This window comes from Wyeomyia smithii, chromosome 2, assembly GCF_029784165.1.
Source record: "Wyeomyia smithii strain HCP4-BCI-WySm-NY-G18 chromosome 2, ASM2978416v1, whole genome shotgun sequence".
In the NCBI taxonomy this organism is placed as follows: Eukaryota; Metazoa; Arthropoda; class Insecta; order Diptera; family Culicidae; genus Wyeomyia; species Wyeomyia smithii.
The window spans coordinates 167797188-167810734 of record NC_073695.1 but is presented as its reverse complement, the minus strand read 5'-3'; the positions used below and the strand labels follow the sequence as shown (position 1 = coordinate 167810734).

General features: G+C 37.1%; 1 protein-coding gene across 2 annotated transcripts in view; it reads left to right on the top strand.

The window, feature by feature from the left end:
• The first annotated feature begins 243 nt into the window (after positions 1-243).
• Positions 244-13547, top strand: part of LOC129724423 (general odorant-binding protein lush) — a 32398-nt gene continuing 19094 nt past the window's right edge. The window contains exons 1-4 of one of the 2 annotated variants that reach the window (XM_055679317.1): positions 244-562; positions 635-710; positions 780-874; positions 5795-5909. In XM_055679317.1, the coding sequence (XP_055535292.1) occupies positions 497-562; positions 635-710; positions 780-874; positions 5795-5909 (352 nt within the window). In that variant the 5' untranslated portion in view covers positions 244-496. The remainder of the gene's footprint in view (positions 563-634; positions 711-779; positions 875-5794; positions 5910-13547) is intronic. The other variant, XM_055679318.1, reaches the window with a different exon arrangement.

Sequence of the window (13547 nt, the reverse complement as noted above, 5' to 3'; positions counted from 1 at the left end):
GTATAGCAGAGTTTAAACAGGATCCAGAAAAAATGAGTGATCTAAACGTTTTTGTCGATGAGGTGCTTAATGAGGCACAAAAAAGCGCCGAGGTTAAACTTCAAGACAAATCAGTAACAACTTCTTGCTTGAATTCATTTAGAACTAATATTAATAAAATCGTTTTATTCTAGGCGGAAGACAGATCCAGAAACGGTATGTATAAACTGTGCTCCTAACCATGTAATTAAATCTTAAAATGCACTGTGCAGTTTTAATCATAACGTAGAAACGATAATTATGACGCTTCGGTAATTACTAAGCTCACGAATCAAAGTGACTTAATTGCAAAACCGGTGAAGTTGAATATCATAGTTTCGATGACACTGCAAATTTTATTGCACTTATAAATTAGTGAAGTTTCATTTCACACACTGAGTTTGATTTAGGTTTTCACCATGAGACTTCGTAAGAAAAAAATAGTTTTAAAAGTTTAATTCAAATATGAGCCGGCACAATGAGAGGTTTGATAATTGTGACATTAACGGTCGTATTAAAAGTGTTAGAACCTAGCTATGGCGCAGTGAGTACCTTATACAAAAAACATTCTAAGTTAATATATACAAGAGCTTCAAAAACTTCAAAACATTTCCAGATGACTATGAAGCAGCTGAATAATTCACTTGATATGATGCGGAAAGCATGTGCTCCCAAATACAATGTCAATGAAGGTATCAATCGACATACATAAATTGATATAAAGCTTGTAGAATAAGATATATTGAGATATTATATTTCAGTTAGCTTGGATAGTTTAAGAGCAGGAAAATTTCCTGCAGATCCGGATAACGAGTTAAAATGTTATACAATGTGTATAGCACAAATGGCTGGAACGGTAAGTTACACAATCATATAGCAAAAGTTTGTGTTTTCGCACGTGAAAAACGCAGACCACAAAAATTTAACTTCAAATTAGAATCAACATAATCAATTGTTGCAGATGGCATCTTCTTCAATTGGTTTTTTTTTCTATGCATGCATACACTAATAGATAAAAGAAGCATCTAGCGAAAAGTTGACTGTACCAATAGGTTCGATTGCATTGGTCGACAAAAGCGAAAAAAGGTTGTTTTTTTCGGTTTCACCCAAGGGTAAAACTGTCAATTTCTGGTGGATTTTGTTTCACATGAACAGGGGTTTCAAGACTTATTTCGCTAGTAAAAAATTGTTTTTGACTTGTTTCAATGTCCACTTCGTTAAAACTGTCTAAATAGAGTCGAATTTTGCATGCGTGCAGATATAATTCAAAACAGGGGTTCTCAGACCTTTTGCTCGGTGCAGCATTTTTTCAAGCTAAAATATTTGGAGAAGCATCTGCATTCTTGAAACAATAAGAAAAATCTTCTCGAGGGAATCTTCAAACTATCTTGTCGTTTACGGTGATGTGGTATCAGTATTGTCATCGTAATCATTAAACTCGTTAAAATCAGTAACAAATATCTACTCTTTGATAACACAGTGCTACTATTTTTTGCCTTGGATTCTATGTACGAATTTTTTATGTATTTTGATGCAAAAACACATTCCTCCGAGTTTAGCCACATTCACCATAAGGGGTAACAATGGCCCCATTTTGAATTTTCGAGCAATCAGAAATTTTTGATGCTTTTCCGACGCCTTTTTCTTTCAAAGCCAAGCATCAAAATTCTTAGACTTTGTCCATATAATAGAATTTGATCTTAAATCGGACAAAAATTGAGCTCAAAACGGTGTTTCTACGAAAACAGTTTTCACACTCATTTATTTTTGCTGAGAACCAGCAAAGATTTTCTGGATTTTGCCAAGCTGTGAGACCAGTAATTCATCCAGCGAAATAACTTTTGCTGTTTTTCCGGCAAAGCAAAATTTCTTTCAACTGACAGCACTCAACTGTAACTTCAGCATACTGGAATATAAATACTGAATAATCGGCAATGAAATTTTGCTGTACATTTAGCAAAGCAAAGTATATTCCGCTGGGTAACCAGTTAGAGTAAGGGAATCATGTATCCCTCTAATTACTGTTGAACTAGAAATGTATGTTCATCGTATCAACTTCTGAGTTCATCTAGCCCAACAGGAACTTTACAATGGTCCAATATCAGCTATCAAGAACTTAGCCATGATCCCGTATCAGCTTCACAGCGGTTTGGCGCGTTTTACTAATAACAGCTTAAGGTGAAACTCCGTGCTCGAATTTTGTCCAAATTTTACAATGTAATTTTCTCGAAAATCATTAAGATTACAAGTGTAAAACTTTGATCGGTTGTTTGCACTACCGACGCATGCATAGAGTAGCAATTCGAGCCCTATTTATTAAACGGAAGCTGAAATTTTTACGCTCAAAATCGTCAAGTGAAATGAAACCTAAACTGAAAATTGTACAAAATAAAGCCACCGTCCCGTTTCACCTTAAAGTGAAAAGTTTTGTCACATCGATTTGCTCGCTGATTTCCAGCAAACATTCATTTACTGTTTTGTATTCAGCAAATAGTTTTGCTGTATTTTCGTGAATCATTGAATCGATTACTGGTTTTCAGTAAATCAATCAAGTCAATACTGATTTACAGTAAAAACATAATTACTGAATGAAATTCAGTAAATTTTGGAACTGAATTACAGCAACATTTTGAAAAAAAAAAATGCTGTGAATCAGCAAACAAATGGTTTGCTGATATGCCTTCAGTAAAGTATTCTACTAAACTTTAAAAAGGATTTTTGGTGTGTTGGCATGGTTTTAATATGTTTCACAAAGCAAAATATCATCAAGTATGTATATATATATATAGCATTAATGAATCCACCAATATATAAGGGTGGTAGTCAAATTATGTCTTATATTGAGGAAAAAGTCTCAGAAAGAAAATTATTTTTAGGAGAGTCTGATCCACGTAAAATGTCAGCAACGTGCTAATATTGAAATAGGTTTATCTCGACGTAAGATTAACTTATTTGAAATCTGTTTAATGTAATATCAAGGGTGTAAGCGATACTCAAAGATACAATAACAATTTGTCTTCACATGAATCTGTCCCTTCTACGGGGAGGGGTCGCAATCTTGGCCAGAACCAGTCAAAACATAAAAATCTCGCTTAAGCTATAAGACAGAATCATCGCGTCTTTGATAAAGTTGATTGATTCAAAATTTATTATGCCTTTGACATTGCATTTGTCACTAATCGCAAAATTGTCCTATAAGCTATTTATGCAGGAAAACAATTTATCATGTGGTTTCATCATCAAAGTTGTTCGTTCTAAACTACCGATGTTTCAAAACAATAAACTGAGGTATACATGCTTAATATATTACGGAAACTACACGCCTTCGTGTATAATTTAAACAGGAGAGTAGACAAAGGTTTACGGTTCATAGACAATTGTCAACGAAGATTTCTGAGACTTTTTTCACGGATCCAATGCTGTGCATACTTGATATTATTTTGCTTTGTGAAATATATTAAACCTATGCTAAAACTGTTTTCGTAGAATCACCGTTTTGAGCTCAGTTTTTGTCCGATTTAAGATCTGTTTGTTCAAAGGATAGGTAAGAAAATACGGACAAACTTTAAAAACTTTCATATTTGGATTTAAAACAAAATGGCGTCGAAAAAACATTGAGAATTTCTGATTTCTCGAAAATTCAAAATTGTGTTATTGTTGCCCCTTAAGATGAAATGTTTCCAAACTCAGGAAAATGTGTTTTTTGATTAAAATACATCGAACAATCATGCATAGAAGCCAAGGCAAGAAAAAAATTAAATATGTATTGCACTGCGTATTTTCGGTTCTATTTTGCAAATATTTATTAATAGAAACGACTTATTAAATTTAACAAGAAAGCTTTCTCAGATTTCGCAAGCTATGTGAAGTTGGGGTTTTATTTGTGACACTTGTAGCCGGATATCTGGTTAAACATTAAGACCGGATCGATACTTGATCTCTGTTGCTAAATGGTATGAGAATATGCTGTGCTTTATCAGACAAAATTAAATTAATTTTTCATCTGACATCGAAATTCCTCAAGCGATGTTCTGTACAACACATTTTACGAGACGTTTCTGCACTCAATCCATGAATGAAATTTTGACAGAAAGCTCGTAACCGCTGACATTACGCACGTAAAAGCAGCATCAATATCAGCAGGATCCGTGACACCTGTCAGTTCGTAAAAGGGTCTATTCAAATTTCTCCTTCATGTTCGTGTCTAGAGTCAAATCAATCGGGCATTTATAATAATCTGACGTCAACGATTCTGGCTTCATTGATATCGTGAAAGGCTGCTACATTCGTGTCATTCCTTCAATTTTTCTGTGAAACTCATCGGGGAGATATTTTTCAAAACTCTACAAAAAATCCTGCGCATTTTAAACTTATTCAACGGGAAGAGTTTTATTTGTTATAATACCTACCTGCAAATGCTCGCTGATTTCTTGAAAATTTCTGAATGATATCTTCGACGGATGATGTTTTCCAGATTTCGAAAACTGTCCAGGTTTTGTTTTCAACGATTCCGCCCAAAATTTAAATTCCCTATTGGATGCCGTAGTTTTGCTGTTTGTTTGAAGACTATTATCATCTTGCCTTGCATTGAAAGGCTCAGCTCATTTATTTTATGGAAAATACTTAATTAGCCACTGATCATCATTAAATTTACTCTCCAATACTAAATTATTGTCGCTCAGACACGTTCTTACTGCCGATCTTAATTCTATGAGACAACCAGCGTCTCCACATGCAAGGTCCATGTTTCGTGGTAATCACCCAGTGGAGCACTCTAGCCAATGCTTCATCACCGAGTTTTAGAGGCTGACTTGTTTTTGGTCACTGCCAGCGGCTTGTCTGTTTTCCCGACTGCAAATTTCCTCCTCAATCTCCTAGAGGTTTGGGGCCGAGAACCGTGTTGCTAACGCAATACAGGTGTTGCATCGCTTCGCGTACTCGTTCCTTCTGTTGGCGCTTTTTCCTTTTAAGGACAGAGTTCTGCCTGTTCCGCGCATGTTTATATCGTTCCACATTCGCTCTTGTGTGGTACTGCAACATTCTCATCCGTGCTGCATTCTTCTTCTCTACTAACTGTTTGCATTCGCCGTCAAACCGATCGTTATTTCGATTCGGAGCGGCTGTACCTAGTGCCCTATAGCCCTGATACTCATAGCGGATCGTATGTTTATCCAGCCATCTTCAAAAGAGCCTGCGCAAAACTGCTCCTCCGTTAGTAGTACCGCTTCCAGCTGCTCTGCGTATCCCTGGGCAACTATGGGATCTCGTAGTTGGTCGATGTCGGGTCGGGGCTTTAGACTTTGACGCGTGCTATACACCGTCAAAAGTTTTGAGCGCATGCATACTGCAACTAGCATCTATGTTTCGTGTAAAGCGCTACGTAAAACACTACGAATCAAATAATAGGGTCAAATATAGGGTCCGAAACACCTCCCTGACACGTTCGTAGCCTGTGCTTTTGTATACGCGGAAATGAAATGGCATGCTGCTGTGCTTCATACTGCTATAAACAGCGACATCGTTAGATTAGGCAACACTGAACGGGAGTGAAGAGCGCGTCAGATGTCTTTCCTTTGCGGCCATTGTTGTTTGGGGCTCGGCATCGAGGGGTTCGTCATAATGGGGGTACTGTCAAACTATAGGTAATGAAATAACGGTGTCAGGGATGTCCTATGTGATAGGGCCTCATTTTCACCAGTAGCGATGATACAACAATTTTAGTGATGTGATTTTTCTACTGATTTCAACTTGATTAATCTGTACGTTTCAATTGCAGCTTACGAAAAAAGGTGAAATAAGCTATTCGAAAACTGTGGCACAAATTGATGCAATGTTACCCACAGAACTCAAAGCTCCTGCGAAAGAGGCTTTAAACGCTTGCAAAAACGAACGTGAGTCGAAATTTTTCTATATAGTATGCATAATTATAGTCTATACAACTAACCACTGATATACTTTAGTATTGTATGAACATCAAGACGCACACGTTCGGTGGCAGGGGAGGTGACACACCTAGTGAGCACCGTTAACCAAATATAAAGCACCGGTAAACAATAACCCGCTAACACTGAATCTTATCATTTTGCGCTATTATAATATTTTGTACGGTACAACCGTTTTTTAGTAATGGAGAAAAGCAACACGCGTAAAAAATGCCTTACTTTGTATAAATCAATCTTCTTAATATTGTTAGACTGAACCATTTTCTGGTAGTGTCAGCATAATCGGTATCGTCTTTGCCAAATTCGTTGGTGATCTGGGTGCGAACTACAATACCAAGATAGATTTCAGTGGTTGTTGAGTTTGTTTAAGATCTCTTTTCAAGCCAATTAGAGTAGGTCTCTGACTGACGGACACTGCAATCGTAATTACAATATGGTCGTGCGTTTGAATTTATAAGAATCAAAGCATTTGGTTATCAGAAGACTTAGATGTGTTTTTCTCTGCGGTTCTATTTGTAACTAACGATAATGGCGAAACGAGAGTCGGAGTGTAGCTTCGAGAGTCTAGAAATCAACTCTAGATATTATTTTGAAATCCAAAATGGAAAAACAAAACCCTCAAGACCTCAGACGCTATTTTGAAATCCAAGATGGTGACTTGTGGTTTCTGGAAAACTGTCTTAAACGGCCAAATACCACGCAATATGGATGTTTCAGCATTCAGGAGGACGACCTCGAGTTTTTGGAAAACGGTATAAAATAGCCAATTACCATCCAATATGAATGTTTCCGGAACTGGGAGGATGCTCAAAAATAGGGTCACCAAATGCCGTTTTGTAATCTAATATGGATGTATGAGTTTCATAAGAAATGATTCTACATTTTAAGATCTTAGATCACGAGGAACGCCGATGACGTTTAACTAGTATTGAATCGAAATGTACACAATTAGTTTCTTTTACCGAACTCAGCAAACTTTTTACTGACTTTTCAACAGCTGAGCCATCAGTAATCTGTTCGGTAATTCATTTGCTTAACGAGTGTTCGGTGTTTTTTCATTGTCGCTTAAACATAAAAAAAGAAGATAGCTCAGCAAAAAATTACAAACCGTCCATCAAAGGTTGCAGAATGAGTCGGCATTTACAAAGTTGATGATACCAAACGTTCTGCAAAATGCTTCAAATAAATTTATATACTGGTGGGGTAAATTTGAAAGTTCGATACCCATGTCTAATTAAATTGTTTAAATACACCCGCGGAACACTTTTAAAACACAGCCACGAAACTTTTCTGAAAATCTCAAAATGGCGGACTTCTGATGTGCGATTCTGTTTTGACAGATGCAGAAAAATTATCCAACAGTATAGTAAAAAAAACAAAAGTTCAGTAAAATTATTGGAGGTTTTTCAGCAACATCTGGATAAGTGCTGATAGATCGTTAAATATTAACTGAACTATAAAAAGTGCAAAAATATTTTAGTTTACTGAAGGGGTCAGCAATGTTTTTGCTGAACTCATCAAGTGAATTTTATTGAACAGTATTTCGGCAAAAAAATTAACCGACATCAGTAATTTTTCAGGAAATTATAGAATGATCAGGAAAATTTCAACTTTACTGAACGCGACCGTGATGAAGATACCGAACAATCAAGACGGGAATAACTGTGTACGGGAAAAATATGTTAGCTTACCAGAGCCGGATTTACGATTGTGGGGGCCCCAAAATAAAGCAAAACCGTTTTCTCTTGTACGAGTTAAAAACTTTTATTTGTTATTGAAAAGTTACCAAAAATTTGTTGGAATTTTTTTTTACGAGAAAAAAAAACTTATGAATTAAATAATCAATCAATAATTATTTAATTCATAAGTTTTTGTTAAAGGGGGGGGGGGGCACGGTCTCCGGACTCCCACATTTTTGGGGCCACCACAAATCGAGAAAAAGGTTTCTTCTCTGTCAAAAATGAGATTCATACAAAAGTTCGATTTACAGCAAGAAGATTTGAACAGACCATTTCAATCTGAAACTTTTCTTCAGTGTTTTTTTTTTTTTCGCGAAAAACATTCATAAGAGTTCACCTTGGATTCTCTTGGAATGACACATATTAATACACCATTCGCGACTACGAAGTTGAAAGAGATTTTAAAGGCTGTTCGCACCTAGGCGAACTCTCATATGCAATTGTCAAAATGTGTGTGATGGCAAAAGCAAAAATATTTCCTCCCATCTTTTTCTCATGCAAAAACCAAACAAATATCAACACCTTCGGAGTCGTTGAATCGAACCAGCGTTGTCCGAATCAGGGATTCCAGATGTGCTTTGCAAAATGCAGATTTTCAGAGTTCGTGTGCAGATTTTATTGACCTGCAGATGTGTGTAGTTTTTTCCTGGTTTCCGTAGATATTTGTCAGGGTCGCCTTATATTTGAAGCAGTCTTTCTCAAATTGTGTGCAAATTTTTGCATGTGGATCGCATTTTTTTCCAAATTGCCGTAGGTTTTTTTTTTCAGATATCAAGAAAAATATCCGGTTTTCGAGCAGCTGCAGACATCTTCCAAAACCATCTGGCACGCTGAAATTGCGTTGCGGATTTATTTGAGCCTAATGATCTCAAACGCAACTGGGGAAAGGATTAAAAATAGGTTGCGTACAACTATGAAGAATGAAAGGCTGTCAAACTTAGCATTGTTAAGTTGTGTAACAGGTGAAAATGCCGATAAGCCAAGAGTGCCGCGATTTACGCGAAAAAATATTAAAATGTTGAGAGAGAAGCAAGGAAACCTTGAACTAGTTAAAAGCGGTACTCTCGGAAATCAGACGTCGACGAGATGCACCTAGTCGCCACCAGGAGACACACTCTGTAAAACGACCACGGGGGCGGAGGCGAAAAAACCTCTGGAAATGAGGGCGGAGTTAATGGGTGAACCAGCGGAGAGCGCCAAAAAAGTCAACCGCCAACCATCATTTCACTATTAGACAAAAACTCGAGGTGAAAGGTTGTAATAACGTAAACGAATTAAAACTATAGCGACAGTGCGACTATTGTTTGCTGAAAGATAAAGTATAGTGAAAGATAAAATAGAAAAAGAGAAGTTGAGAAGTGAAGTGAAGGCATCGTCAAACAAAAAACTGGTCAATCAGGTGCGTAACTTCTTGAAGAAAACCAGCCTCCAACCGACGCCCAAACACCATTTCGTAATTCCCCCTCCCCTCATTATGCCCTCAGGACCTCATGTTCCTGTTTGGGGCTGTTGGAACCCAGCTTCTTAACCAGCATAGTTATCCCTACTGGAGTTAGCCAGTTCCTCGGAGCACCGCGACAACTGGGACATCGGGAAGGCGAGAGGCAACGGACTTCAGGCAGTGGCAAAGCTTGGAAGTAGAACGAAAGCAGACGTCGAAGAAGGGGCCCGAATGCTTAGAAAGTGAAGAGACGAGGTAGGAGATAGAGACTAAGGAAGTGGGAGTGACAGGCGAAATAAAAGAGTGGTTTGAGACGAAGTTCAAGTGTTTAATTTGACCAACACACGATAGCCGACCCTGAGGCGGTGTAGAAGAGAGTCTCAGCATTGCTGGCTCTACCGGCCCGCTAGTTACAGTTGCGATACGATATACTGAGGGAGTTGAACGTTGATTATTTAATTCTCAATTTGTGGTGGCCCCAAAAATGTGGGAGTCCGGAGACCGCCCCCCCCCCTTTAAATCCGGCACTGTAGCTTACTGATATTACGCGCAAACTGAAAATGTTATAATTATCGCTAAATTTTGATGTGATGTTGGTGTTTTCAATAGATCAAGATGATAATTAAGTGATGTAACTGAAAATAATGTACCTTCCCAGTTGGTCTCGAAAAACAATGCTGGTATAACAGCTGGTTGTCGTAGGTTTCAGTCTTGGCTCGGGTGAAGATAAGTAGGATCGTAGCGCTAGACCTGCAATTGTCCTGCACATGAAACAGTTGGCTGCGAAGTCTGTGTATAACAAAAACAAGGTCACCCAAGCAGCACTTGCAACATGTTTTCAAATGAGACTGCTCAATATTTGTTGTTTTTAAACGTTTTTAACGGTGCAAGAAACTTTTCCGGTTACTCTAAAGCAATTTAAGAGAATTGAGCAACATTTTGTTATTTACGTGTATCATTCTCGTAACTGAACACTAGAAATTGCTCAACAGTTTTCTGCAATCTATTTCCTACTGCATATTTCATGATGCTTTTAAATAACGATAATGTCACATGATGTTGCATACTGTTGTTTCAAAAAACTTTTCTTCTAAGGAAAGCAAACTAGTAATGAAAATGAATAGCAACATCTTGTTAAACCATATATTTGCTAAAATTACCACAACAGTAAAAAGCCATCTTTAATATAAATAAATGATAAGTGATTATTGTTGGAAATATGGTTTTGTTATTCCATATTTCGCATGATTAACACTGCATATCCACTGAGCAAGGTATTCTGAACTATCGTTTCCCAAAACATTGTTTATAATTTGGCGAGTTTGAAACATGAAATTTCTTTCACAACACTTTATAAAAGGCGCGTGAATAATTACGAAGTAAAAACATTTTTTGCACGGTAAATTTCGAATCGCAGGTAGAATTACATTCCTATCAGAAGCGTAAGTAGAGAAAAATTTCGATATATTTGTAGTTATATGAAACTTCGCGACACCATCACCGAAGCGTAATAAGAGTAAAGGTAAAAAAACTAAATTTTATTTCCCCTCTCTTTTCTTTCTATACTGCAGCGGTTATCGATGCAGATGATGATTTAACATAGCACTGTTAGTTGCATATAGGCTCCACCTCTTGCGCTTTTTCGGTTATTTACAAGTTGAATAAAAGAAACGGATGCGAATTATTACAATCTTTGAATGCTGCATTGATAGTTGCATTTGCTTCATTGCAACAATGTGTGCTGCTTGGGGCCAGTTCCCAATCGAAATGTAGCACCAAGCCTTTACTTTGCTTAACTGAAAACAATACATATCTCTACACTTCTTGATCCAAAAACAATAAATTTTACCATGAATTCACGGTATACTTTGAAATAAATACTATTGAAATTGTAAATTTTAATCTTAAGGATCTATGTTGATTATAATTACATTAAAACACATAAAGTGTGCAAACATAACAGGTATCTTCCATTCAATCAGTTTTTTTTCCATTAGGGGAACGACGGGTAAGACGGTCATCCTGAGACAATCATTTAATACTCTGCTCAAAACACAATATTTCAACACTGACTAATGCTTTCTATAAAATAATGCAGAAATAATTGCACTATGAATGTGATTTATATAAGTTTTCACTAAAATAAAAACCAACTCGAAAACCGATATTTCACAACATGCATATGAAACGGACCGGCCAGCGAGGGCCGTGCTGGTAAGATGGACTGGTATGGAATGATGTAGCAAATTGCTTTTCTATACGGGACGATGCGACGCATTGCGCAAAAAAGCACGTGTTTGAAACTTACCGTCCGTTGCGCAGATGGAATTATTCACATGATTTATATGTAGTGTATTCAAAGGTTTTATCAACGTTTCTAATGATGCATTTGATTGCAAATGATATTTAATAGCTCTGGGTCTCATGCTCACATGCTACAAAAAAAGAATAATAAATTGTCAATTGTCGTTTTCTCAGACTGCCCATTTTGCCAGAACAACAACTGACCGTCTTGTCCAAAACGGTAAACAATTTTTTGGATTACTCTGATTTCCGAAAAAATAATATTTCTACTAAACTATCTTCACCCATATGATTGAAGTAAGCCTAATTATTCCAATTTCATTGAAAACTACAGTTTTCTAAAGTTTTACAGTAGCTGAAGCTTAATTCGACACGGGGAGTATTAAGGCTGACCAGACGTACCGTTTTGAACGTGACAGTACTGCTTTTTCGACCATTTTTAACCGTCCCGTTTTTCTTGCCTTTCTCCTAGAAAAGAAAGCAATCACTGGAAAAACCAAAGGTATAAAAGTGGTCCCAATGGCCGAATGTCATATACCACTCGACCCCTTCCGACGAACTGAGCATTTTCTGTATGTATGTATGTATGTGTGTGTGTATGTGCAACTTTTTTTTCTCACTCACTTTTCTCAGAGATGGCTGGACCGATTTTCATAAAATTAATTGCAAATGAAAGGTCTAGTTGCGTCATAGGTTGCTATTGAATTTCATTGTGATCGGATTTTTAGTTTAGAGGTTATGCATAAAAATGTAAAAATCACGAAACATCAATATCTCAGAAACCACATAACCGATTTCAATAAAACTGGTTTCAAATGATTGGGCTGTCTCCAGAACGCTTAACTTTTGAATTTCGTTATGATTGAACATATGGTTCAAAAGTTATGTAAAGAAAAGTTATCCTGAGGTTGTTTAAACTCACTCATTTTTCTCAGAGATGGCTGAACCGATTTTCACGAAATTAGTGTCTAATGAAAGGTCTAGTTGCCCCATAGGTTGCTATTGAATTTTATTGCAATCACATTGTAACTGTGTCCGTTGTTCATAAAAACCTAAATTAATCCACCTAGCGGTCAGACCCAGCCTTTCTGATTCAAACTACTATTTGTAAAAATAGATTTACATGAACGCTTTAATCCAATAAACGTATATTCACTCTTAAGGTTCTAAAATATTGATGTTGTAATCTATACATATAAAAATGCAAGCCGGTCTGTTTATCTGTCTGATCCATATAGGCTCGAAAACTACAAAACCAATCGACGTGAAATTTTGTATGTAGGGGTTTTTGGTGCCGTTAAAGGTTCCTATGATAGTTTGAGACCCCTCCCTCTTCTGTAAGGGAGGGGTCCCATGCATATGAAACATAAATTTCTGCACAACTCAAGAACAAACCAAGCAAATTAAACCGAATTCGGCATGTGGATGTTTTAAGGGGTAACAAATATGTCCATACTAGTTGAACGCCCCTCCCTTTTCTGGAAGGGAGGGGTTCAATACAAATGAAATTTCTGCACATCTCGAGAGCTAACCAACTAAATGGAACCAAATTTGACTGGTGAATGTTTTTAGAGGTAACAAATATGTGCATAATGGTTTGACACCCCTCCCTCTTCTATAAGGGAGGGGTCCCATACAAATGAAACACAAATTTCGCTCAGCTCAAGAACCAATCAAGAAAATACAACCAAATTTGGTATGTGAATGTTTTTAGAGGTAACAAATATGTCCATAATGGTTCGACGCCCCTCCCTCTTCTGGAAGCACATGTTTCTGCACAAATTTCTGCACATGTCGCGAACTAATCAACTAAATGGAACCATATTTGGCAGGTGAATGTTTCTAGTGGTAACAAATAGGTTCCGTAATCGACCTCAGGCAACATTTTGGATTGTAAGATGGCAACTTCCGGTTTATGGAAAACAGCCAAAAACGGCCGTTTTCCACCCAATATCATAATATCCGGATATAGAATGATACACAAGAGCTACAATCGACCAAAGATAGCATTTTTAATTCTAAGATGACGACTTTCGGTTTCTGAAAACAGCTGAAAATGACCAAATACCACCCAATATGGGTATTTCCGGAATCGTAATAATG